Consider the following 27,096-nt stretch of genomic DNA (forward strand, 5'->3'; position numbering starts at 1 on the left):
CCCCCCCCATACCCCCACCTCACCCAGCCCCGCGCGTGCGCGCTGCTCGGCCGGGCCGGGCGCGGGCCGTGACGGCAGCAGCGCGCGCCGGCGGCGGGGCCGCGGGGCGCGTGCGCAGTGGGGGCGGGCGGGAGGGAGGCGGCGAGGGCCGGGCGTGATGGCGGCGGGGCGGGCAGGGGCAGGGGCAGGTACGGGCGGGGGGCGGCGAGGGGACGCGACGGGGAGGGGGGGCGGCCCGGGGGGGCTCCGCGGCGCCCGGGGGGGGCGGCCCGGCGGCGTGCGCGCTCCCGGCTGCAGCCCGTTTGCCCCCGCAGGTCGCAGGAGGTAGGCGGAGCCCGCGCTGTGCCGCGCCGCGCCGCGCCGTGCCGGCCGCCATGGCGCAGTTCGGCGGGCAGAAGAACCCCCCCTGGGCCACGCAGTTCACCGCCACCGCCGTGTCGCAGCCAGGTCGGTGCCGCGGGGCTGGGGGGGAGGCGGGGACGCTGCGCGGGGCTGCCCGGCTCGGGGCAGCTCCGCTGGGGCCGTGCGGGGCGGCGGGGGGCTGCCGGGCCGCCTCTCTCGGGATTTTGCTCTCGGGGTCGCTCTCCGGGCTCGGTTTCCCTCCCCTAACTTGCTCCAGCTCCTGTCTGCCCCACGGGCACGGTCTGAGGGCGTGTGCCCGTTTCCTAAAACTCATTCCCGGTGTGCCTTCGCCTTCTCTTCCCCTCACATTCTCCCAGGCTGCCTCTCCGCAGCGCTCTGCCTACCCCCCGCTGCACAGTTTTCCCCGTTTCCCTGTGTATCTCGCCCTCCCCCACCCCAGCAGCACTTTTTCTCCTTCTGCACGAAGTTGCCGAGCAGACACCAGCCTCCCCCGGCTGTGCTGCCCGACCGGGTGGCGGCCCCGGGCTGGGGCGCACAGGGGCGCTCTGAGGGGCTGCCCCCGGCCCGGCCCGGTGTGGGGGGAAGGCTGCAAACCCCCCGCTGAAGGGGAGGAGCTGGCAGCCATCTTAGGCCGAGCAGGGGCCAGGAGGGAGCCCCGGAGGAGAGAGAGGTGGATGGGATGGGATGGGGGGGGGGGGGGGGGGGGGGGCGCTAGAAGCGCGCCCCAAAGTCTGCCCCCTGCTCCTGCCCCTCCAGCCCTGCCTCTGGTTAGCCCACTTCTCAAGTGCAGAACTTAATTGGGATAGCACTAGTTGGCATCAGTAGGGAGATGGCTCACCTGCTCAATGAGGACGGTGTCTCCAGGGATTCGTAGCTGCTCATCTATTCTGGGAACATAAGAGCTGTTAAACACGCCACTTCTGCGCTTTTGCCTTCTTCCCCCAGGATTTACACCAGTTTTCCTGTTCCTGCTGTCCATCTTCCCACTGCAGTATCCTTCTTCTCTCCAGAATCACTTGAAAGCGTTTAGCTCCTTACACCCTTCCCTGCAGCCTCTGCCAGGCCCAGGGGTTGTGCTGCCCAGCTCCTGTCGCAGTCCCCACATCCACGCTTGGTTCCCTGCTTTCTGTATCGGCGGAGCTGCCTCACACTAGGGAGCACAGGAAGCCTCTTTGAAAAACACGTGGTGTGCCGAGAGCTGAAGAATGGGAGCCGCAGCTGGGCAGTCAGTCCTCCCTCACGCAGCTTTCGGCAGGAGGGTACAACTCTCCTGCCAGGTTGCTTGCCCCACGGGGAGAGAAGCTGAGGGTGTTGAGGCGTGCTGGCTGCAGAGGACTGCTCACCTGTGGCTAAGCTCGAGAAGTTGTGCAGGCTGTAAATCTCAGTGTTCGTAAACAGATTAAAAAATATACCAAATTGTGATGTATTTTCAGAGGATTGACAAAAGGTATAAATACATTTATGCATGCCAGCTGTTTTATCTCTTCCTTCTCTGAAGCGTCAAGGTGCTTATGGATGGGGGGAAGATCTTGATTTTCATAGCACAAGCAACGTGATAGGTAGCTTTTTCCTAAACTGTAGCCAAAAGTGATGACTGATGTAATGTTAAAGCCCCATTTGATCACTGCAGAAAGATAATTTCAGTTTTTTTTTTAATCATATTGCTGACTTAATGCTGTCTTGGCCATTCCTGGTGAAGTCACTGTGTTATTTAAGCTTTTTTAATTAAGGTGCCTTACTCTAAGTTAGTTGTAGAGTTACATGCCATGTAATGAAGGGTTCCTGGCATCGTTTTGGGGCTGCTTACTAATTACTGTCTGTGCCTCTGGTAGTAGAAGAGAAACAGGTAATTCCAGGCGCCAGCAAATACCTGTGTATGAGGAGAGACTCCTGCTTGCATTAGAGCAAAATTATTCCTGTAGTCCTGGTCTCACGGTTTGGTGCATTACATGACTGAAAGAAGAATGAGGTCCCTGTTATGCTGGTTAAGCATAGTTCGAGTATGGATTATGCCTGCTGCAGAAATTTGAGCGTGAGAACGTTAAAAAAAAAAATGCAATTCCTAGATGGCACAGACTGCTTCTTTAAGTGCACTTTATCCTTTTGGCTTGGCTTGATGATGTGCAGATTCCTCAAAAGCCTGCGCAGGGAAATACTTTCCTGTCCTCCCAGCACGTGTTGTGTTCGTAGCGCAGCGCTTAGCGTGTGCCCTCTTCAAGACTGCGATCTCTGCTTGCAGTGTGAATCCTGTTTTCACGGAGCTGTAGTCGAGGGGAAGTCCTGGCTGTGCTGCGCTGCCTTCTGGCTGATGAGCGCTGTCTTCTTTGCCATATCCAGCCCTAATTTCATTACAGTGGGGAACAGTGCAGCTGATGAAAACAAAAGTCCCTCCAGCTCAGCTATGCGCTTATTGTTGCTGGTGGCCCCTAGGAGATGCCTGAGAAACGTGTAAGAGGAAGACAAGCCTGCAGTGCATCTGGGAGCCACTAAGAAATAGCAGCTGATGCACAGTTTGCTGGCTTGCTCTAAATAGATGGCTTGTGGTGAATACACTGAGACCAGTTTCTATTGTGTGCCAGTTGAGGGATTTTATTTTTTTTTTTGGAGCAGGTTGTGTGGAGTTTATATTGCAAGGGTGTTAAGCTTGAAGGAAAAAACTCTGTGAATTTTGAGAGGCATCCAAAGCCCTGGATAGGCTACTCCTTTATTGTAATATGTAAATTTGTATTAATCACCTCTGGAATTCAGAAGCAGCAAGAGGAACTGTTAAATATTATCCTTTTTTAATTATTTGTCTGCTGCAACAGAAATTTCTGTGACCTAGAAGGATGCTTGAGCTGCAGCCTAGGACTCCAGCCTATATCTGAGCCCTTTCAGACCGACGTGCGGTATTTGGGGCAAGTTGTTCAGGCTGCCTTTGAAGGGGGGTATCTCCATCACTGTGCTTACTGCGTGGTAAACCCTAAGAAGCTGTTGTTGCTGTAGGTATGTGCTGCTAGTAATAATAATAATGATAACTGGCAGCCAGGTGCAGCTCCCCACTCGGTAAGCTTTTGGCTCTGACTGTGCTCTCCCCTCACCCCGTGGTAGTTTTTTTGTTTTGTTTTCTAGTAGAAATGCAACCACAATTGCCTATTTGATCCATTTGATCAGAGCCTGCTTGAACAAGGTGAGGACGTAGGGGTGAACGGCAGTCAGATGAAACTCCTGGAACACTTCATAGCAAATTAGTAGGGACAAGATGCATCTTTGCGAAACTTGCTACTGGATATGTTGGTCTGTAAGGGAATCTCAGCAGTCTTCTCTTCTTGCCCGTTGTTAGTAAGCTGATCCGCAGTCTTGTAGGTGACACGGTGCCCAGTTGATATTGAGTGCTCATAGAGTGGCAGTAGAGGTAGAAAAAATGTTTTTTTCTTAGTGGAGAAAATGGGATAAGAGCCGTAGGGTGGGCTGGCAATTGCATAAAGGGAGGATTATTGGCTATGCTGGAAGGGAAATTGTCAGGATAGAAACCAAAGAGCAGAGTAAGCCAAGATCTGGTTTGGGGAGCAAGCATGTTGGTATTTTTGTGGATATTCTGGTACGAAAAGTAGGAGAGGGCTTATGAAACTTGCCTGATGACACTTGCTTGCCAATTTTTGCCTCTGTGCTGGTGTGGAATAGGACATGAGGCTGAATGACAGCAACTAGCATAGTCAAACAGGTTCCAAGGTAATGGCATGAAGTGAGTGTGTGGAATTCGCTAATAGGAATTTCTGTTCAGCATCAGGAGCTGAGAGGAAAGACTAATGCGTTTGTTATTTGCCTCGGATGAGCTAGCAAAGTAATGCAGCCAGGAAAAGTGAAAGCTGTCCCAGGATACAGCAGCAAAGCATTCAGATTGGATTTCAAGCTCTGTGTGAGGCGTGTTATGTAAGGCACTGGTGAGGTTCCAGGTGAGTGCTGCTGGATGGCCAGAAATTCGTCCTCAGATTGGAACTGGTGGTGGGAGAAGCAGCGGGCGAGAGGATCAGGGCAGTGGAGGGCCCGTCATGGGAGAAGCCTCAGATCTGGCTTGCTTGGCTTCTAAAACAAAGCGAATGTTGGAATTTTCCAGGGGAAAAAGTCTCCCATGACACTGGAAATATTGTAAGGCTGCTGTACTGTAGGATGCTTGATTTCACTATTAAAATCGTATGACTTTCTGGAATATGACAGGATTTGACCCGGATCATAGCAGTGGTTGTTGTTTTCACCGTTGCTTACAGAGTTCTTGCAGGTTTCAGTCCAAACTGTAAGGTGAGGGGTGCCATCAACTTGTTTAGTTCCAAAGATCTTCACTCTGCTGCACAGAGCAGCGTGGCGGGGGGGTTACCTCATTCAGAAGGCGTTGGTTACAGTTTGTGTGCCTTTTGGTGATGTTCACTGAGAACAAAGCAGTCTTACTGCATCCGTGGGTCAGGGCTGGCGGCTTCGTTTTGGATCAGGAGGCATGGTGTGGAGCACAAACTGCACAGGAAGATTACAGCAAATCTGTTCTTAATTTCATTGTGTGCCTTTAATAACTTTGGAAAAGAAAGGAACCCTGTTCAACTCGACTGTTCTTCAGTTCTGAAGGGGGCTGGCTGGCCTGTTTTTGCTGGCAACGTGCTTCTGTGCCGAGTTTCTTTTTAGTTTCATTTGAACATGTGAAGTAGACTGATAGCCTGACGAAGTGATACTTGATCGTGCAGCTGCAAATAACTTACTTGAAAGCCCCCTGCCAAAGATGGAGCAGGTTTGCAGTTCTTTACTGAGACTCACATTGTGCAGTGTTTGCTGTCCCTCAGAGTTCCCTAAGTAAGGCTTAATCATTCTTTGCTCAGAAGCACCACATGCATAAGAGGCAAACCACGTGGAAAGCTGGTGCCCATGATATGTTTAGCCTTCTGCAGTGAACTGAAAGTGATACGACAATAAAATACATTATTTCTTCTTTCCAGGCAGTCTGGGCTTGTGCAGCATAAAGCCTTCCTAGTAAGAGCTGGAGACAGCTTGACTTGGTCCCTTTATACGTGCAGACTAATTAAACTCCCCGTTGTTACGAGGCTATTCCTCCTCTACCAGCACCCACATCTACAAAACCCAGCTCACTCCGGGACAAAGACAGTACTGAGAGAGACTAAGCCATGTGCGTTTCCAGAGCAGCACACATTCCGTAGGCCTCCGTTTTGTAGCTGCTGCTAGAGTGAAGGTTGCTCAGAGCGAAATGGTAATTGATTTACAGGACAGAGCTGGGATCTTCATCAGGCTCATCCAAAACCTGAAATATGCACACTGCATCTTGTCTTGAATGTATGTGTTGGGAGACAGGGAAGGCAGATCTCCCAGATAACTGGGAGAAAGCCCCTCTGTTTAACGCTGCTGTTTGTGCTTACGTGCGTGTTCTCGTTTCAGCTGCTCTTGGCGTGCAGCAGCCGTCGCTGCTTGGAGCCTCTCCTACAATATACACCCAGCAGACGGCCCTGGCAGCAGCAGGCCTCACCACCCAGACCCCGACCAACTACCAGCTGACTCAGACAGCTGCCTTACAGCAGCAAGCTGCAGCTGCAGCAGCTGCGTTACAGCAGGTAACGAGAAGGAGCGTTTGCTCTTGGCTGTAGGAACTTTCAAAATATAAAACAGTGGCCCTGTAAAGCAAAAGTGTCTAAGAGAAAAGCAAGTGGGCAGTACTCACTGTTTTTTGTTGTTTTTTTTTTTATAAACCTGTTTAAAAAAACAGTGGGATTGTAGGCCTACAGCTCTCGTTAGCTGTATTAATCAGTGAAGGTGGGAATTATGGTTATGGAGTTGCTATGGAAAGCCTTTGGGGAAAAAGGAGTTTTGCTGCACCTAAGGTGACTATCCCAAGCTCCAAGTATCCCCAGTCTCCATACGTAACTTGATAGCGTTTGCATGATTTCATGCTGTGCCCTAGATACTATATGTGTCAGGCATAACAAAATCTGTTCTAGCTAGCAAGAGTGCTTCAGAGTCCAATCTAAAGAGGAATATTTGGTGTAAAAGTACTACATATTGATACTATCTGTTATGTTTTGTATTGTTAGATGTGGATATGTTTTATCTAGAATATGCTTAGCAGCTAACTTGTATTTGGTGTTTTTGGGGCAATAATGCTTTCTGTTTATGAGATATTTTGCTTTTATCTGTTTCAGCAATATTCACAACCTCAGCAGACTCTCTATAGTGTACAGCAACAGGTTTGTCTCTGATTCTTACTGTGTACATCACAATTTTTAAAAATACTGTTGGTTATGTGTCTTGTAGGATTTGTCTGCAAAGTCATCCTTACATGGGAAGTTGTTAAACTAGTACTTTTTTGTAGTGAAAGAGAGCTTGGAGTTTACAAACTTGGAGAGATGTATCCAGAATGGAAGCCTGTCTACCTTCATGCGGAAAGGAAATCAAAAATCTGTTCCATGTGTGCACAATTCCTTCTAAACTTTGCTCTAATCAGGGCCGTGTATTTTAACTGCTGGAAAGATACTGTCCAAAAAAAGTTCCCTTTTACGTATTTTATGGTCTTTCAGTTGACAGGATTTTGAGAAAGGACATGGAAATTAGAGGCATAGGCTTCTCCAGCTGCCAAAACCTTTTTTTTAATATTCCTATTAACTTTCAGTTGCAAGAAAACAGCATTTCTGCTTACTGAATAAATCTAGCTTACACGATCTTAAAATTAAGCAAATGATCACAACTTTATAGATATACAAACCACTGCAATGACCAAACCCCAAAGGACTATTAGCTGACTCACATTAAACAAAAAAACTCTTACTTGTAAAAAGGAGGTAAAATTGTACAATTTCCTGAACCATATAAAATTAATTTATAACTTTATTTATTTTAAGTTGCAGCAACCTCAGCAGACCATTTTAACGCAGGTTAGTTTGGTTTTATTGTTTGGTCTTCATCCCCAAACACAGATAATGCAAGAGGGCAAATTTGTGACTTCGTGAACATTTTAATCCGTAAAAAGAACTAATATGAATGGACGTTTTATTGGTACAGGTTTCTTTTATCCAGATGTTAAAATATGATTAGCCTTGGTTTCAAAAACTGAATGACAACCGCTTTTCCTTAATCTTAAAGGAAATATGTATTGAGCACTTTTTTTTTGTTTGAACTTCAAGTGTTCAGTTGTTTTGCAGTAAGTAACAAGAAAATTCTCCTTTAAAAAGGAATTTAACTTTGTGCTAACACTACTGCCATATGGATATTTAGAGGTTTAAAAAGAATCTCGCTGAGCTTGACAAGCCTAAAATATGAAACCATTCAACACACTGCAAGCTGCTCTCGTACTGTTCACTTACAAAAACATGCTTTGAAAAGAGTTGAGGTAAAATAGCTGACTTCATTTTACTGTAAAGCTTATATTTTGCCTCCTTATTCTGATTCAATAAGAAGGCAAGCAGATGAACTGGAGTTAGAGAAGGGTTCTTGTTTGCCTCAACCCTTACTAACTCATTTAACAGTACAGTTGGGATACAAATGGAGAAATCTCTAAGCTTATTCCTAGCAGAGTTGGGAATCAGCCCACTGTATCAGTTACCTGTAAACAATAAGGAAGTCTTAATTTTCTTCTAGAGAATGTGCGTATGCAGGGAAATGTGACTTTTTTTTAAAAAAGAAAAGGATAAACAAAGCCAGTCTTCATTCAAAATAGCAAAGAAAGATCATCTTTAAAAATAAAAAGACTTCCACATTCTGAAAATCTCCATTCAGAATAATTGCTTTAGAGATGTTATCAGCTCCTCTCTACATGGGTAAAAGTTCTGTTCCTTGCAGGTATGTCAGCTGGTTATAAGATTTATAGTTTGTTTTATTTTGCTTACAGCCAGCTGTTGCGCTACCTACCAGTCTTAGCCTATCTACTCCTCAACCAGCAGCCCAGATAACAGTTTCTTATCCAGCACCCCGCTCAAGTCAGCAGCAAACACAGCCACAAAAGCAGCGTGTCTTCACTGGGGTAGTTACTAAACTACATGATACCTTTGGTTTTGTGGATGAAGATGTCTTTTTTCAACTTAGGTAAGGTGTAAAGAGTTGTCTGTAGTTGTGTTCTGTGATTCCCTCCCTAGAGAAAAAGTTTAGATTGCTGCCTTATAGTTCTGTGACTCCACTGGTAGTTCCCGCAGTTACATTTTCTCTGTCAACACTGCAAATCAGATGGTGGGTAAGTTAGTAGATGTGAGTTCCTTATCTGGAATTTTGAATTTTCTTAATGCAAAACCCAAAGTTAAGAGATATGGAAGGTAGTAAGCTCCTTGTAATATGAAATGGCTGAATTTATGGGTGTTTAAATGCATGCATTTTCCTGTCTGCCTATCTTACTTCAGTATCGTTTAGGGAACTTCTGTGTTAGGGCCCAAGACAGGTATTAAATTAGTTTACGTTCCAAACCAAAGGTAGATGCTCTTCCTAGAAGCTTTTTTCAGTCAACTTTGTCTATTTTCCCACAACTTTAAACATAGCTTGCAAATGTAAAAATAGCTTCTGTAGCTAAATAAAGCTCTCTCAATGCATTTTTTTTGTAATGTTTGCAGTGCTGTCAAAGGAAAGACACCTCAGGTGGGTGACAGAGTTTTGGTAGAAGCTACTTACAATCCTAATATGCCATTCAAATGGAACGCACAGAGGATCCAGACGCTTCCAAATCAGGTATATGGAGTTTACCCGGTCTTGCTTGTGAACGAGCTTAAACCAGAAGCAGTCAGTACAACTCCTTTTCTTTTCTGCTGTTAGAACCAGACGCAGGCTCAGCCGCTACTCAAGACGCCTCCAGCAGTTCTTCAGCCTATTGCTCAGCAGACAGCGTTCGGTGTTCAGGCCCAGCCGCAGCCACAGTCCTTGTTGCAAGCACAGATATCGGCAGCTTCAATCACGCCTTTGCTTCAGACACAGCCTCAGCCATTGCTGCAGCAGCCGCAGCAGAAAGGTGCTCCTTCAGTGTCCTAAGTCCTTTTTGTGCCTAGTCTGACTGAATTAACAGGTGAACTAATAAGGAAAGGATCCTGTAGAAGGGCAAGGTCATTATTTTTCAGTTTTAGCGTGCATCTTTTCTTAGGTATATGTAAGGCCTGCACTAGCTCAAGAATCACCTGGTTAGTGCCGTTCCTGTGGGCTCTTGTCATTCGTATTAAGTTTTCATAATCTGAAAGTAAATTCAACGTAGTTTTTATTTGGATGCTTTTACAGACAATTTGCAGAGTTGAAAGAAATAATTGCAGTGTAGCTCTTCATAATTTTGAATGTTCAAAAAAATTAGGTTTTACGTAGTGGTATTCTTAAAACTGTTATTTCTGTATTTGTTTTTGTATTATTTAGTCAGCCAAGTTGACGTTTGCAAGAATAAATATTGGTGAATGTGACAAATCTGAAACAAAGGCTGTTGTCTGTCACTTGAACTTTGTGTGGCTGACAAATCAGTAGTAGACTTAATAATAAGACGCAGTTAAGGTATCGTCTTCTCACCCACAATAAAAGCAGGGGGAGATCACCTAAGCAGAACTGTTTTGGATAAATGCTTATTACAATCTAATTTAGTCCTAGGTGTTGATCAGTGTTTGGCAGTGTTTGCCATATTTGCAAACAGTTATTTAAGTGTGTGCTGTCTTGAGAGAGCAGACATATGTTTTGGGGAATTAGTGCAGCAGGATAATAAGAGTAATTTTTACAAGAAGCTAATTATTTTACCTGTGAATAGAATCAAGAAGAAATTTTACATTTTATTTCTGTGAGCCTGTAGCATATATCTTAAAACCTTTACTTTTCCAAAAGAGGGTTTTGTTGTTCACTAAGGTAACTTCTGTGTGCTTAGATTTGGGTTAGCTTCCATGTTAAAAAGATGCTTTCAAACCAATCTCAGTTTTTTAAATCGTCGAGTCTCAGTTTGTATCAGTGAAGAAGAGCATAGGTCTCTTGTTTCTTGGGGAGGATATTAATAATAGGCTTACCAACTCAAATTGTTTTAGAAAATGTGCACAAGGGAAAGAGCTGTAAAGCAGCGGCGTTTTTGGTGACTGAGAGTAGGCAGTTGCCCACTGTTCCGTGTTGATGCCGTATGTTTTTGTTTCAGGTGGTTTGTTACAGCCTCCTGTTCGTCTAGTCTCACAGCCTCAACCAGCTCGAAGACTAGACCCCCCATCCAGATTTTCTGGGAGGAATGACAGAGGAGGAGACCCTATGCCGAATCGAAAAGATGACAGGAGGTACACTGTTGGGAACAGGTCTTCATAGGCTGCGTTGATTACAATCTAGTCTAACAGAGCCGAGCTTCTTGCACCGGACTGAGTCAGTGACACGCACAAGTGTTTTTACCATTAGATGTTGGTGAAAAGTTCTTTCCTGTCTGAAATGAAAGAATTGCATTATCAGTCTCTCCTGTAAAGAATGTACTGAAACAAACAGTGAAGAATTTCTCCTTTCTGTTCTGTGAGCCATCTCTGAGAAGTCTAGCATCTGTTGTACTAGAAAGCTTTGTGTGTTAGCAGCATGCAAAAATATTTATATCTTGTCTGCATGTTTTTTTAAGTCGTGAAAGAGAACGAGAGAGACGTAGGTCTCGGGAAAGATCACCCCAGAGAAAACGCTCCAGAGAGAGATCACCTCGACGAGAGAGGGAGAGGTCACCTCGAAGACCACGACGTGTTGTTCCTCGTTACACAGTTCAGTTTTCCAAGTTTTCATTGGACTGGTATGTTTATAGAACCAAATTTTTACTTAAAGATGACACTTTAATAGTGTGCATGAACTAGTGTGAGCAGTGCTTGCACACATGTGTTTAGTGAAAGTTAAATGATGGTAATAACTTCAAAGGAAGTTCAAATGTAATGGCTGAGAACCTCTTACATAAAACTTTTTAGGTTCTGTTGGCTTTGTGTGCTACTGCAAAATGTGTTTATAACCCTGTTTAATAAATATTCTTGAATTTGTAGAAACCTTAATTAGAAGAATGTTTAGTAGCTTCGTGTTTGTAATCCTTAATACGTGACCTTTCAAATACATTACTCTGAATTCATACACGTGTGCACACACGTGCATACACAGTATTAAATATACAGTAGGTGGTTCTGATGAATATACCTCTTAATGATGTGCTTTTTTTAATTGTTTTTATTGCTGTATCTTTCAAATAATGTTGTTTATTTCAGTCGTAGCTGCGATATGATGGAGCTGAGGCGGCGTTACCAGAACTTGTATATCCCAAGTGATTTCTTTGATGCTCAGTTTACATGGGTGGATGCTTTCCCTATGTCTAGACCATTTCAGCTGGGAAACTACTGTAATTTCTACGTAATGCATAGAGAAGTAGATCCTATAGATAAAAATGCTGCTGTCCTTGATCCACCTGATGCTGATCATCTGTACAGCGCGAAGGTTTGTATAGTTTCCATTATTACAGATCTTCATTAGATATTTTTTGCGAATAGAGTAAAAAGTTGAGAATAACTGAACTGTTTTTTTTTTTGTTTTGCAATGATCTGAGCAAAATACAGTATTTTAACCCTTTGAGTAAAGAGCAGGTAGGTAGAGCTTGGTAGAATCATGATGGAAATTCAGTTTTTCCTGTTGCTAGAGCTGTCCTACGTCTTGTTTTTACTGAGATCTATTTTCCATTCTCTGCACCCAAGAAAGAAAGACATCTCCTGCAGGATCTCTGAATGTATTTCTTAGGCAATTCACTCTGAACAGTTAATGGAGTCTTGTTTTCCTTTATGGATCCTTTCTGGGCAGTTGGTGCTATTCCACTTAGTGATGTTTTCTTTCTTACTCCTTTAAGATTCATTTAAATCTTTACCATTTGATGGAAAGTAGATCGAGCAGGATTATAGGAATCTCAAAAAATGTTGCACAAGGGGCCATAACGACATGTAAAGGACCTTAGGGTCAAAAAGAATCTTCCTAAAACCCTTCTGTGTGTTAGCTCTTCCATTAAAATAGGTCTGAGATTTCTAATTCAATCTTTTCTAGAAGCGTTTAATGTTAAAGATAAATTTAGAAACAAAACTGCCTTTAACCCTTGTATTTTTGGAAGAGTTACTTTACTGTCTATAAAAAGTCTGAAGCCTTGGCTCAAGTATCAGATGTACTGTGTTGGTGTTTTTTTCATTCTACTGATGCAGAGCAAGAACTCTGTTTTAGAAAGCTGATCTTTAAAATATATTCAGTATCTTAAGAAATAGCATCCGGTTTCATAATATTAAACTGTTTAGATTATAAAGTAAGCTTGTTAGATTTGGCAGGGCCAGTGGGATGCTAAGAAGATGCAGATGAGTGTCGGCCAGCTCTCTTGTGATTGTGACAGAATGGAAGAAGTCGGTTACGGGAACCAGAAATGTACTCAGTGTGCTTCTTGGCTATTTGGTACCTAGCGGTAACATGCGAGGCAGAGCAGCAATTCTGCATGTTGCTTTTATATGCTTCCAGTTGGTTTGTCTTTTTGTAAGGTCGCACATTGCATGCATATCGAGTGGTGAGGGAGTGAAAGAGCTCCTTGGCAGACACGTTAAGCCTCAGTTCTGCAGTTTCCTTTTAGCTTGGTCTGATTATTTTTGTGACATTAAGAGAAGTATTGGTATGTATGTGTGTGCAAGTTGTGGTCGTTATTTACCAGTTATACTGGGAGGCCTTCACAAGACTCATCTCATTTACACACCAGGTGATGTTGATGGCTAGCCCTAGCATGGAGGATCTCTACCACAAGTCGTGTGCTCTGGCTGAAGATCCCCAAGAACTTCGCGATGGATTTCAGCACCCTGCTAGACTTGTAAAGGTAAATATGCTTCACTGCCAGATACTCTTGGCAATGAAGGTTGGTTATAGAGCTCTAAAATATTTGTTGGTAAGGGAAGAGCTTGTAGGCAGCTAAGCGATGGCTTCGATTTTGCTCTTCAGAGATTTAGTTTTTCACTTCTTCAATTTAATGGAGCTTTATCTTTGTTGCTTTCATATTTACTGCTTTCTTCCACTTACTCAAACTATAGATATTTGGAGAAACCTATTTAAGTAAACTGTTAGTCTCTTTTTTTACAAGCACTTAAACCTTTTTAAGGGTTCAACTGTGATGAGAATTACAAATGAAGCAACAGTTAAGTAACTATTGTATTGAAATTTAACAGTTAAGTTGAACAACCTGTAAGTGCTGTGGTGTTTCAAGACAACACATTTGTTCTCTTTCAATTAAACTCCATCATCTTAAAGGCAATGGGAGTGCTTGAATTTATAGATACAATGCTCTTGTGGTCTTATCTTTTGTAGCAGTCCTTTGTCACTTTTAAGCAGGAATATCTACAAAGTTGTTTATTGGAATTAAGATGCCATTTAAAATAGTATGTGTTTATCTTCTGTGTTAGAAGGCTTTTAATTACGAAGGAACGAGCCTCTACAAATAAAGAAACTTGATGGAAAGTCTTGCAAACAAGAATGAGTGATGATGTTTTAAACCTATTCCATTACTGAAATACTCTGTGGAAAAAAATAACTGAACTCTTTCTTGACTGACTTTCATTTTCAGGTTTCAAAATAACGTGACAATTTGCTCACGGATTTCAGTGTGTGTGCTATGAAATATTCTTTACACTTTGGGAAGATGACTTTTTGCCCCTAGCAGGGGAACATTCAGAAGACTCTTTTTGTCTAGTTTTTAGTGGGTATGAAAGGCAAAGATGAAGCTATGGCTATTGGAGGACACTGGTCCCCATCACTGGATGGACCTGATCCAGAAAAGGACCCTTCCGTGCTGATAAAGACGGCTATTCGTTGTTGCAAGGCTCTGACAGGGATTGACTTAAGTGTGTGCACACAATGGTAAGTACTGTACTGCAACGTAAAGTACACCATAGAAGTACTTTTCTGTTGTGAAAAATTAAGAAAAGAAACTTCTTCTTTGTCAGCTGCTGTTGGTAGCACAGGTAAACTACTCAAAGGGTGTTCTGTTTTCGTAGTAAGCTCGATTGGTGCCAACTGTGCTGAATAATGTGTTAAGGACTAATTAAAGCTTCTGAACTTATTTTGACGTGTTATGCTGTAATTTTTAATGAATGTGTGTTGAAAATATTTCTCATTTTGTGCATAGCTGGAGAAGATCGTCAAGAGAACTTCATTTCATTGTTCTTTCGTTATAAATTAGCTGTTGGTTATATAGCCATATTTTCTCTTGATGAGTTTTTGTCCTGTATTAACACTTAGAGCAATTTTACTAGTACCGGAAGGGTCTATTGTAAGCTAAATTTCAAGTGCTTCAGTGCCTCTTCGTTGTGCATTAAGCCTCTGTGCGCTAAGTACTGTAAAGCAGGATTTTGGTAGTCTTTTTCCTTTTGCAATTGTGATACGTTTTTACAAATATGCCAAAAGAGAAAATATGGCTTCCATAATTTTTTTCTTTAGATAAACTTCAAGGTCTTGCAGCAAAATTTCTTTACTTGATGTGCTACAAGTGATCTAGGCTCTTTAAAATGTATTGTAGAATTTTTTTTCCAACATGCTTCTTCCCTTGCGACAGGTACCGTTTTGCAGAGATTCGCTACCATCGCCCTGAGGAGACCCACAAGGGGCGTACAGTTCCAGCTCATGTGGAGACAGTGGTTTTATTTTTCCCGGATGTTTGGCATTGCCTTCCCACCCGCTCAGAGTGGGAAACCCTCTCCCGAGGATACAAGCAGCAGCTGGTCGAGAAGCTTCAGGGTGAACGCAAGGAGGCTGATGGAGAACAGGCACTGAACGCTAATCCCTTTTTCTATTTCTGCTTCTCACAGGCACAGGAACACAGGCACAAAATGCACATCACATACTACACAACATACATACATAGGAGGAACATAACTGGTAACAATGACTGGTAAACCAGCTTTCAGCAGTGTAGTGAATGTTGTTTTTTATTTTTATTTCAGCTAGTTTACTAACTTTAAATGCGTATGCCGATATCACAAATGGAATAAAATTGTGCTTATGATGCGCAGAAAATTTTTTACCGTAGAAATAGTTGCTGGAATCTGGGACCAGTTGTTGAGTGAGATGCAGTTTATGAATAGCTGTCTTTAAACATTTTGCCATTTTCTAAAATTTCTAAATTCTCTCTTGTGGCCAATTCCGATTGTGCGATTTGAAATTGAACAAACGCTAGTCTGAAACATCTGAATTTCAGGCCATGTGGCTGATCAACATCTTGGAATAAGGGAAAGTCTGACTGAACAAAGAGGAACTTGGGGGATTTAAAATCCGGGGAAGATCACACACTGTGTGGTTAATGGAGACCAGCAGTGTCTTTGTAACCCCGATATTCTTTGTGGTGTTGCTTTTCACCCTTTTGTGTTCCACAGATCTGGCTTGTATTGGCTGAGTGGCACTGATCATTTAAAAAGTGGTAGAATGTGTGTGTGAACTTGTCTAAACAATAACTTTAGGAGAAGACTGTCTGAAACAGTTGTGACCTTGCACAGATCAGCAACAGAATTTTAAAAATGAGTAAAATGCTTTCAAGCTTTCTGAATGATAATTTTTAAATTTTATTTGCCAGGATGAAGAGGAAAAGGATGATGGAGAAGCTAAAGAGATCTCTACGCCCACGCACTGGTCTAAACTGGATCCCAAAACAATGAAGGTAACTACATTTTTAAACTCGTTTTCATCAAACGTTTTCTCTTTTAAAGGAGGACCTGAAATACAGCTGTCTTTCCCTTAACTGAGGAAAAAAAATTAGTAGTGTTTTATATTCCTTGTTGATTTTGTAGGTATTATGTTATGACATCACAGCATGAGAATGTGACTTATGATTTTAATAGATGAATACAGATAATTGAAACCACTGTGAACTTCTGAGCTTTGTACAATTAAAGTCTATCACATATGATACTGTTTAACTGGAAAATGAAAGTTCTGCGGTCATCTGGTCATGTCTACGTATATTAAAAATGCGGGATCTAAAATACTTTAATGTTAGTTTAAAAAGGCAATAATGGTACAAAAATGTAATAAAAAGTTTCCACAAAAGAACTAATAGCCTTATACTGCCAAATCTTTTCCCTGCCTCTATGAAGTCCCTCAAAAAAAGAGTTATTTGGGGAGAACATGACTTTAAATGTAGTATGTTTTATGCTAGTAAATACTAGCGTTGTACAGTACAGCTTCAAAAAATGCAGTTGAGTTTTCAGTGATCTTATTTTAATTTTCACTTCACCTTTTCTGCTAATCATGTTTTGCAATGTCACTGGTTGATGCCACTTACAGAGCTTTTATTTACCAGGTAAATGACCTTCGAAAAGAATTAGAAAGTCGAACCCTTAGCTCTAAAGGACTGAAATCTCAGTTGATAGCTCGACTGACAAAGCAGCTGAAAGTAGAGGAACAAAAAGAAGAGCAAAAGGAGCTAGAGAAGTCTGAGAAAGAAGAGGAAGAGGAGGAGGATAGGAAATCTGAAGATGACAAAGAGGTTAGGTTTTGGACATGCTTGATTTAAGTCTTATTAAGTGTACATAAATACATAAATGACTATAGATAAAATTTTGTTTAAATAAACATATAAGTTTAAAAAGTACAGGGTGATGCCTTGCTGAGATTTTTTAGTTCTCAGATGACTACTGGGAACTCCTGTTGTAACTTGAACTACTGAATTGGAACGAAATCTTGGCAAGCTTGAATTCCTGTATCAGCAAAGTCAGCTGAAATGTGCAGCTCTATTAATCGTGTTTGAATTCATGTTGGACCTTAAGTATAAGGAAAAAAAAATCCCAAACTCCTCAGCAAAACTATGCTCATTTGTGAACAGGCGAACGCATTTAACAAGATCTTAACTTCTTAAACTTATATGAAAAGTAGCAGCTTAGTTGTTAGCTTTGCTTCATGTGCAAGCCTTAAGGGATTTGTGTCGCAATGTTTATTTTGATCTGTAGATGTTTTGGTATCTCAAATGGTCTAATTTCTTCACGTGGCTAATGGTTTGCTGGGTTCCTGTTTTTCTGTGTAATTAAACCTTACTTTTCACATTTGGATAAAATTCTTGTGCATTGAGGTTTCCCAGTTTTGCACTTGATAGTTTCAGTACTATTTAGTCTGATCTGATATTTCATGGGGGTGAACAAGATCTGTGCAGTAACACTGAAACCCAGCAACAGAAAAGGGGGGCCTAAATACAACAAAACGTTCTCCATACTTGCTTTTAAAGCTGCCTTTTTGTGTATTCCTACCTGCAGACCAGCATGAGATGATTTTGAAATTTCAGTTTTGTCTGTGTAAACGTTTTGTTTATTGGGGGAGCAGAGGCCATGCGCTTGCTAATTCTTTCAGCCACTGCCTTCTCACATAGCTTGGAGGAAGAAAACTGTCTTGAAGTTCCTTGCCAAATTTATCTTTTAAGATTAGGAGCAGGCAGGTTTGATCGTGTTTGCTTTTCAGAAAGCTTAATCTCTGCTGTGACTTCCATATTCATAAGGTGCTGCTTGGTATTTTACCTTTTTTTTTTTTTTCTTTAACACCACCACTTCCCCCCCCCCTTTTTTTTTTTTTTTTTTTTTTTTTTTTAAATCTGTATCAGTTGTATCTATAGATTGCATTTCTTGTAACCAAAATTTCTGGGTGAGTAGTTACCTGCCAGTTGTTGAAGCAGTATGGGCTATCTTTGGGATGATGACAGTAAAAACCTTGACTGTTTTTATATAGGAAATAAACTACAGTAGGACTTCCCCATACAGTTTTAAAAACACCCAGACAGACAAAATTCTTGTCCAGAGCATTGACTCCTTTACTAGCTTGTATACCTTTTCTTGAAGTGAACTAGTAGGATTCTTTCCAATGTTAAGTAAACATGCTGCAGTTAGGACCATGAAATTGTTGGAAGATGCTCATTGCTGTGTGGTTAAACACTGTATGTCCTGCTTTGTGTTGCTCAAGTTTCCAGTCTTCACTCTTAGGTGAGTGTTGGCAGTGGGTGCATTGTGCATTCTGTAAATTCTGGTTTAATTTCTGTCTGTCAACTTCATTGCATTAAGCAGCCTTAGGCTTTTCTTTAGGTTAGATGTTAGGAAGAACTTCTTTACTGAAAGGGTTGTTAGACACTGGAACAGGCTGCCCAGGGAAGTGGTGGAGTCACCATCCCTGGAAGTCTTTAAAAGACGTTTAGACGTAGAGCATAGGGATATGGTTTAGTGGGGATTGTTAGCGTTAGGTAGAGGTTGGACTCGATCTTGAGGTCTCTTCCAACCTAGAAATTCTGTGATTCTGTGATTCTTCACTTCCTAAAAGCAGTGAGTCCTAAAAACTAACTTATAGGCTGAAACTTTGGAATATTTTGAAACTTTGGAATATGCTGCATGTTGTTTTGTTTTCCTTATTTAGGAAGAGGAAAGAAAACGTCAAGAAGAAATGGAACGTCAGCGGCGGGAGAGACGATACATCTTGCCTGATGAACCAGCAATCATTGTGCATCCTAACTGGGCAGCAAAGAGTGGGAAGTTCGACTGTAGCATTATGTCGCTTAGTGTTCTTCTGGACTATAGATTAGAGGATAATAAAGAACATTCCTTTGAGGTAACTTGAGGTGCTGTCATATTAAAGCTACTTTCTAGTGAGCTTTCTGCACTGAGACATAGCATTGAAGAAAAAGCTGATACTGAGCAAGTGAATGTAAAAGTCTGTGGTTAGTGAACTTAGTCATTCTTGTTTCTTTTTAATTCTGTGCTAACTGCAGTATTCTTAAATTCTGCAAGTTATGCTAGCATGACACAAGAAAACAATGTAAAATGAGTTAATTTATTTGTGCAATATCTAGGAAAAGTAGTCCAGTATTTGGTACAGGGTTTACAAAAGCAATGTGGTCACTGTGTGATATCCAGAAGAAATACATATATTTTCAGATATGTAGCTGAATTTATAACTTACACAGCTAGTCCAGGTCCTAAACTACTGTAGTACAGGAAAGAAGAATGTATAAAGTTCTTTAAAGTTTGCAAATTCAAAACAAATGCTAAGAAGTCTAACACTGCATAAAACTACCACGGTGAAAGCCTGGTAAGATAACACCCGATGGGTTCTTTTAGTCATAAGTGTACAAATTCTTAATATTCATTTTAAAACTCATTTTCAGTTCTCTTTTTGTTCTTCTTTATGTGCAGGTTTCATTGTTTGCAGAACTCTTCAATGAAATGCTTCAGAGGGATTTTGGTGTCAGAATTTACAAAGCACTGGTTTCTCTCCCAGAGAGGGAGGACAAAAAAGACAAAAAAGGCAAAAAAGATGAACGAAAAGAGAAAAAGGAAGAAAAAGAAGAAGAAAATGATGAACCAAAACCTAAGAGGAGAAAATCTGGAGACGATAAAGATAAAAAAGAAGATAGAGACGAAAAGAAGGTCTGCAGCTAACTTGTATATCAGCTAGCGTTTCTATCATAATCAATCATGTAAAAATTTGACGAGTGTATTTGAGTGCTATTTTAGCACACACACCCTCCCCAATTTATCTTTATCACTTCAATTTGCGTGTGTGTTTTTATGTGACTAAATATAGTGGCATCCCTGCCTATGGCAGGTGGGTGGAACTAGATGATCTTTAAGATCGCTTCCAACCCAGATCATCCTGTGATCCTATGAAATGTAAGCATACTGAAATTTTGAGTGAGTGTTAGTGTGATGGCTTTACTTTCCTGTTTTTTAGTTCTGAATGGACTAATTTCTAGGAACTTTTACAGAGGGAAGATAAAAGGAAAGATGATTGTAAAGATGAAGAAGAGACAGAAGATGACAATAATCAAGAAGAATACGATCCAATGGAGGCAGAAGATGCTGAAGATGAAGATGAAGGTATCTTGAATTAGGGATTTTGTGACTTCCAGATAAGCTTTTTTCATTGCCACTGCATATGCCAGCTTCTTTCAAGCTGGAAGATGCACTGGAACTAGAAAATCAAAAATTGCATTATTACACTAACTTTATTTCAGTAATTCTGACCAGATCTACTTAAAATGTAAGTGTCTTTCTGCTAGGCATTTTATTAACGTCATCTATATATAAACTGTAGCTGTGGTACTCCAAGTAAGGCATGCATATAGAAGTGGTTTTATTTTTTTCAGAATGCAGACCACTCGCAACTCCCATTGAAGTCAGTAGGAGATGTGAGTATTCGGCACCTCTGAAAAACCAAGCCACTTTTAAGTGCCTAACTTTTCCTATTCATCAGTTCTAAAATGTCATCCTGTTTTTGTTAGGCTGCAATGTAGTATGGGATTCTTTATGTGATGCTCTCAATTTCTTTTTGGGTGGAGTTCTGTTTGCCTGAGTAAGTGAGGAAAGGGACTATTAACTTTCCTGTCTGCTAGGAGCAGCAATAATCTTTCTTGGCTCAGAGATTCGGGAAGGTGTAAGGGCACCTGAACACTTCCTGGTTTGTACTTTGGGGTTTTGTCCTCTTAGGTAGCGTTTTTGCTAGAGATGTAGTTCTGAACTTGCAGTCCCAGCACTAAGAAGTGTTTTCAGTTGTATTTTTGTCAGAGTACTGCACCAGCCTTAAAAAACTTGGTGCTAATATCTTATTTCCAAAATAACTCTTAATTGCTCATAACCTGACCCTGGAGACTGTGCCCTGGATTTCTCTGTTCTGTAAAGTGCTTCTGCTTCCCATAATCTGTCCTTGTGCCATTCCCAGTCAGGTTTGGTGAGAACAATCTAACGTACCATGGAGGTACAGGAGAAACCTCGTGGTTCTCAGAGATGTGTTGGCAAATTTAGATAAATGTTGTCATGTGTAGGTGTTTTTTTCAAACCTTTCCTCACAAGAAAGGTGAGCGGTTTCTTAAAGCTGAATTCGACACATGGTTCTGTGACCAAAAACTTGTACATGAGGTACAGAGCCGCATGCCATATGTCTCTGCAGTTGTCACATTCCTCTTTCTCTTTTATCTTTAGTTTTACAATACTGTCTATCTTTAAAGAAAAAAAAGTGCATTTTGTGCTTCATATCTAACAAGTGATATTAACCATAACTTTGATCTAAACTAGAGGATCACATCACCAGTAATATCTATCTCACTCACTCTGAGTATAAACAGAGTTTTCGTTATATAGTTGGCACAGTTTTTACAATGTATTGTAAAATACTTGAGAGCAAACAGTACTGATTTTGGTAGGAATAACCACAGCTGAATGCAGACTGCCAAGCCTAATTAAGAATTGTAGTAATTTCCGACATACCACTTAAATAGATGGTGGTGTTGGCACAACTTATTTTGGCCTTATTAGTGTTTCTTTCAGCTCTTCTATCCTGTGTGTGAGATAAATAAGAATTTACAGGATAAAATTGACAATTGTCTTACATTAAAAACAGAAACAACAAATTTTAACGGGACTCATATAATTGTCATTTGTTCTTTCTTTTTGAGGGAAATATTCTCAGGTGTTAGAGGGCTTATGTGAACTTCTTAATGAACATGTATATTTGAGAGAATGTTTTTCAAATCATTTGCTGTGGATGTATTAAATTTTGTTTGTGTTTTATAGACCGGGATGAAGAGGAAATGAACAAACGGGAGGACAGAAGAGAGGGAAATAGGCATTGCAAAGAGAGGTCGTCTAAAGATAAAGTAATTAATACCTTTCCTAACAACTACATAGAGCCTTTTCTTAGAGATGTCTTAATGAAAGCTTGCCTTTGTTTTCACTGTAAGACCTATTTGCACTCCTTGTTTCCTTCAGCACCTCTAGAGTGAAACATTATGCATATATAAAAGGGAACATGTGTCAGCTTTGGGTAAGGTGCATACAAGATACTTTTATTTTAATTTTAAAGATTGAGAAGTAAAAGCTCTTGGAAAAACTTTCTTATACCAGTCTGATACTGATTTGTCTGAAAAGTCTGAGGACTAATGCTATATGCAGGCCTAAGAGCCGGATGATTATTTTATCCAGGGCTTTCAGCTGCTGCATTCATAAATAACAAAAGCAGAAGCTTAGCTTGATTAATAAATGGGCTTTTAAATTGTAAAGCCTGGAATCATTATGTAAATTTTTTTACATTTCCCTGCAGGAAAATGGATGCCATCATTAGCTGTGTTTCTACATCTCCCTGCAGGAAAATGGATGCTTTATGTCATGAGGCCAATAGCTAGCCTTCATAGTTCAGATTTAGGAACAGCATAAGTTAGATTTGTTGTGCTTGAATTTTCTTTATAAATGCTAGAATAAAACAAGCGTCTGATTCTTTTTTTTTTTTTTTTTTCAAGGAATATTAGGAGATGTAGGAACAGAAATAATGGAAAACAGAGACTGCAGAACTACTTTAGCTGTGAGAGCTGAATGCTCATTCATTATATGTTTATGGGGATTTTGTTTTGAAAACAGCTGTTCAATAAAATACTTGACTGAGGAGAGAAGGAATTTTTCCTATTGTACTTGTATATTTAGTTTATTTTACAAACTTTTTGATGTATTAGCTTGAATGAAAGGAAACTGTCTATCAGGTGTTACTGTGCATTGTGCTGCAAAATCTTCTACTTAAATGAAAGATTATTTGTCCTAAATAGCTTGCTAATGTTACATCTGAGTTTGATAGGTAAATGTATTAGTGGCTTTACTGAAGGTGATGATAAAATGAACAGAGAAAAAACATTGGTTAACTGTAAAGTTTACTTTTTTTTTAGTAGAGGAAAATAAGGTGGTATTTTTGCCTTTCTAATGATCCTGTAATTAATTTCCTGTAGGAGAAGGACAAGACACAAATGGTAACTGTTAATAGGGACCTTCTGATGGCCTTCGTTTATTTTGATCAAAGTCACTGTGGATACCTTCTGGAGAAGGACATGGAAGAGATACTGTACACTCTTGGACTACACCTATCACGTGCTCAGGTTTTGTATTTATCCAATATTACAGGAATGCTATAGAGTAACTGGAGTTCAGCTTCTAAAGGCTATTGCTTATATACTTTATCCCTGTTTTTATGCAGCCATTTTGTATTTATGATGAAATATTAATTTGATAATTTGTAAGCTGTTTTAGAGTGAAGAGGTAAAAATTATTAACTTTTAAGATGCCCATATTGCATATGTAGCTTTTGTCTCAAGTTTATTTTTTTCTAGCTGTTTTTTTAATTTTAATCCCCAGTATGTTAAAAACCAAAAATCTGTGCAATTTCTTTTAGTAAGTTTTTCAAGTTGAAATATTCCTTCTTAGGTAGTATAATTTCTGTGTTTAAGTAATACTATACTTCTTTCCATGGTTGTTTTAGGTCAAGAAGCTCCTTAATAAAGTAGTACTTAGAGAATCCTGCTTCTACAGAAGACTAACAGATACTTCTAAAGATGAGGAAAACCAAGAAGAATCGGAAGAGCTACAGGAAGATATGTTAGGTAGTGTTTTTTGTATTGCAGAAACAGTTCTCTGGAATGATATGAGAGCCCTGAGATGTTTGCTTTCTCACAGTAACGAGTTCAGATCTGCAGAGAAGCTGCCGATTTGGAAAAGTAAATCTTGGGCAGTAAATCATAAATTTCAGTATTTCTGGCTTCCAGACCTTGTTGCTTTTACAGGATGAGTCTTGGAACAGGAAGGAGGAGGTTAATGTTAACTCTTTTTGTTCACAGCAGCTCTGCAGTTGGGAGGATCAGTGCTGTAGGTAGTAGAACAGAGTGATTTTTCTAATACAAATTACTGCAGAAAGGAAGAATACAGGAATGTCATGAAACAGCATAATCTTTTGGGAGGCTGTGATTGGGGTAAGGAGGGAGAAGAGTAATGTGGAGTAGACAAACCAAACTGAGTCTAAATTTTATTATTTTCCTTACATATGAAGAGACCAAATTATGATTTTAATTCTGTCATGTTAAAGGCGTGGCTTTTGAATTAGTATTAGGTGTTGCTTTTAATCTAATGTAGGAAGCTTTTAACATTAGTCCCTGGAACTGTAGGCAACTGAAAATGTCAATGATTATTTACTAACACTACTTAATCTAATTTAGGAAACAGATTACTGTTGCCATCACCTACAATAAAGCAAGAATCAAAAGCTGTAGAAGAAAATGTTGGCCTTATTGTATACAACGGCGCTATGGTGGATGTTGGGAGCCTCTTACAGAAGCTGGAGAAGAGTGAAAGAGTGCGGGCAGAGATAGAACAAAAGCTTCAGTTGCTAGAAGAAAAAACAGGTGTGACATTGCTTTGAAGATGCTATTTGCATGGATGCAAGATGCTAAGACTTTTAGTAGATAAGCTAATGTGTGATCTAGGTTGCTTAGATGGTTGCATGCTATAAACTTACATTTTCTACTTGCCGTACGCTTTGAACCTGCACCCCAACAGTAGTTGAAATACCACTGTCACCATGCTGAAATCCTCCTGACTTTTCATTCAAATTGAATATAAGACTCAAATGTAGTTAAAATTGAGTATCAAATGGTAATGCAATGCAATCTTTAATGTTCTTTCAAAATTAATAGTTAGGTGTTAGTATGTAATGGAATATTAGGATGCAAAGTACATGGTGTTAGAAGTGACTGATCTCTTTTCTTTAAGATGAGGATGAGAAGACCATACTGCATCTGGAGAATTCTAACAAAAGTCTGTCTACGGAGCTCAAAGAAGTCAAAAAGGACCTTGGTCAACTGCAAGAGAACTTGAAAATCTCGGATGATAAAAATTTGCAATTTGAGGGTCAGCTGAATAAGACAATCAAAAATTTAGCTACTGTTATGGATGAAATACAGAGTGTTCTTAAACAGGTTAGATGTTCCTTATTTCGTTTCTGATAGTCTGTAAGCTTTCTGTAGACTTAATGATATCTTTAAAAAAAAAAAAAAAAAAAAAACTCAAAATAGTGCGTATGAGAGGCTCAAAGAGATACTGATTATTTAAAGAAAACAAATACATTATATTTTTTCTAAGCTTGAAACACAAGCTTCTGACTCAAATTTAGAAGTACATATATAAGAAAAAATAGTGTAAATCACAAATCATGTTAATGCTTTCCTGTCCTGATCTTGTCCATCCCCGTTTGTCCAAATACACTATTCAAGGCAGAATGTAGTTATTCCAATTTATCAGGAGTGTTCTAGTAAAACGACTTCTACGCAACCTGCCTAATGCTCCAGAGCATCCCTATCCCCATATGGAAAGATACTTGCATATTCCCTTGGAATGCTGAGAGTATCCTTTAAGTAAGGCTAAACAGATGGAGGTTATGAAGGCTACTCATTGGCAAACTGGTACTATCAGAGTGTCTTGCTGCTGCTTCTGTCTACGTGTATTTTGAAAAGGTGATAAAACATTTACAAAAGCTCAAGCACATGTACAAAGAAGTATGCCAAATGTTTGACCTTTTCTCTTGTGTGATGCAAGTGATAAGTCACTGTAGCTCATTAAACTGGCAATAACTTGCAGCCATCTAACTGCCATCCGTATCGTCAAACAGTCCTGCATTTCACTATGTGTTGTAGACTGCTAATCCCTGGGAACTGCATCATTCTGTTATCACGCTTAAATAGCCCCAGTTATATCCTTGTTCATTCTGAATAGTACTTTGGAACTCAAAATGTCTCCTGTGCCCAGTGCTTTCAGACATCTTTGACCAGTATCAGTATTTCATATTAGAACTGTTACATGTTACCGTAATGTAATGCATTTTGCAGAAACTGTTTTCATTTGCTTTTTTCAAAAGGGGGAAAAAAAAAAAAAAAAAAAGAAAAAAAAGCCTGGACTATAAAGTGAGGCTTCTGGGGATGGTTTTGTGCTTCTTTTTACAGTTGTTTACGTCACATTTAATTTCTACTCCATCAGTTTTTCAGGAAGGTGCTGGAATTGGTTTAACTAAGCTGAGTAAGATTATAGTTCCTATGGTATTAAAAATGAAAGCCAAGCAGTATTTTTGTCTTGAACTACTTTATAGTTCACATGAGAAATAAAATTTCCAGCACTCACAGTCTTTTCTCTTTTTCTTCTTTTAAAGGATATTGTGAAAAGCGAAGATAGAGATCAGAAATCCAAAGAAAATGGAGCTAACGTATGATAAAACTGCTGCTGTTTAGAAGAACGGTGTTACATAATGTAATATAAATCATGATACCAGAATGTATGGGAAGTGATGCATGTTTGATTTTAGTAGTATAAATATCTTAGTTCCAAAAGATGTATAAAGTTTTATGAATGTGAATGTCTGCTTCTGAAAATTGCTTGTAATTCTTAGCATTCAATTTGAGACACTCCTTGAGTGAAAATAATTTTGCATTGCAAAATGTTTTAGGATGAACTTTGTTACAGTTTTAACCCTAATAAAGTTCATCAACGTAATGAACAGTAGCAAGTATTTAATTACCAAATGTTTTTCATTAAAGTCTAGTGAAATCAAAATTTTCATTATTTATAGAATTGCCATTTTTAGGTTTTTATTTTTATTTCAGTCTAATTAGTCTTCTTAAATTCAAATATAAATCACAGAATAGCATGCTGCTTAATTTTGCAAGTAAAGATTTTTTTTAAAGCTTCTCGGATTTTTTTTTTTTTTTTTTACTTGTCACAACTTTCTTTTCCCTTCCAACTGTAATTTTCCAAAAGTGCTTGTAATAAAGCTTCCTGAGATACAGTAGTTCAGAGTTGCATATGAGTTAAGAAAGCAATAGAAACCTACCACAATACTGGTAGAGTTGTGAGATTTATATGAAAATATATGGGCCTGTTTTAAATGTATGTCATTTGTGTTTCCTTAATTGTTCTTACCTTTTGGATTAATATATATGCTCCTTTT

General features: G+C 40.1%; 1 protein-coding gene and 1 non-coding gene across 5 annotated transcripts; both read left to right on the plus strand.

The window, feature by feature from the left end:
* Positions 1–314: 314 nt before the first annotated feature.
* On the plus strand, positions 315–26,642 carry CCAR1 (cell division cycle and apoptosis regulator 1). 4 transcript variants are annotated; one of them, XM_032190957.1, is made up of 25 exons: positions 315–447; positions 5,779–5,951; positions 6,537–6,581; positions 7,233–7,265; positions 8,219–8,412; positions 8,928–9,042; positions 9,127–9,319; positions 10,460–10,592; positions 10,916–11,077; positions 11,535–11,760; positions 13,043–13,156; positions 14,024–14,190; positions 14,885–15,095; positions 15,899–15,982; positions 16,625–16,810; positions 18,712–18,903; positions 19,488–19,721; positions 20,060–20,171; positions 20,441–20,482; positions 21,864–21,946; positions 23,063–23,209; positions 23,590–23,710; positions 24,320–24,505; positions 24,873–25,078; positions 26,302–26,642. In XM_032190957.1, the coding sequence occupies exons 1-25, from the start codon at positions 375–377 to the stop codon at positions 26,359–26,361; spliced, it is 3,492 nt and encodes a 1,163-aa protein (XP_032046848.1). In that variant the 5' UTR covers positions 315–374; the 3' UTR covers positions 26,362–26,642. The 4 variants fall into 4 exon arrangements, with proteins under 4 accessions (XP_032046848.1, XP_032046849.1, XP_032046851.1 ...); XM_032190958.1 differs by having other exon boundaries at positions 7,239–7,265; XM_032190960.1 differs by lacking the exon at positions 20,441–20,482.
* Positions 13,809–13,872, plus strand: LOC116491661. Its single transcript, XR_004253504.1, has one exon. It is a non-coding gene; the product is annotated as a small nucleolar RNA SNORD98 (small nucleolar RNA).
* Positions 26,643–27,096: the final 454 nt, after the last annotated feature.

The sequence above is a fragment of the Aythya fuligula genome, chromosome 7 (genome assembly GCF_009819795.1).
Source record: "Aythya fuligula isolate bAytFul2 chromosome 7, bAytFul2.pri, whole genome shotgun sequence".
Classification (NCBI taxonomy): Eukaryota; Metazoa; Chordata; class Aves; order Anseriformes; family Anatidae; genus Aythya; species Aythya fuligula.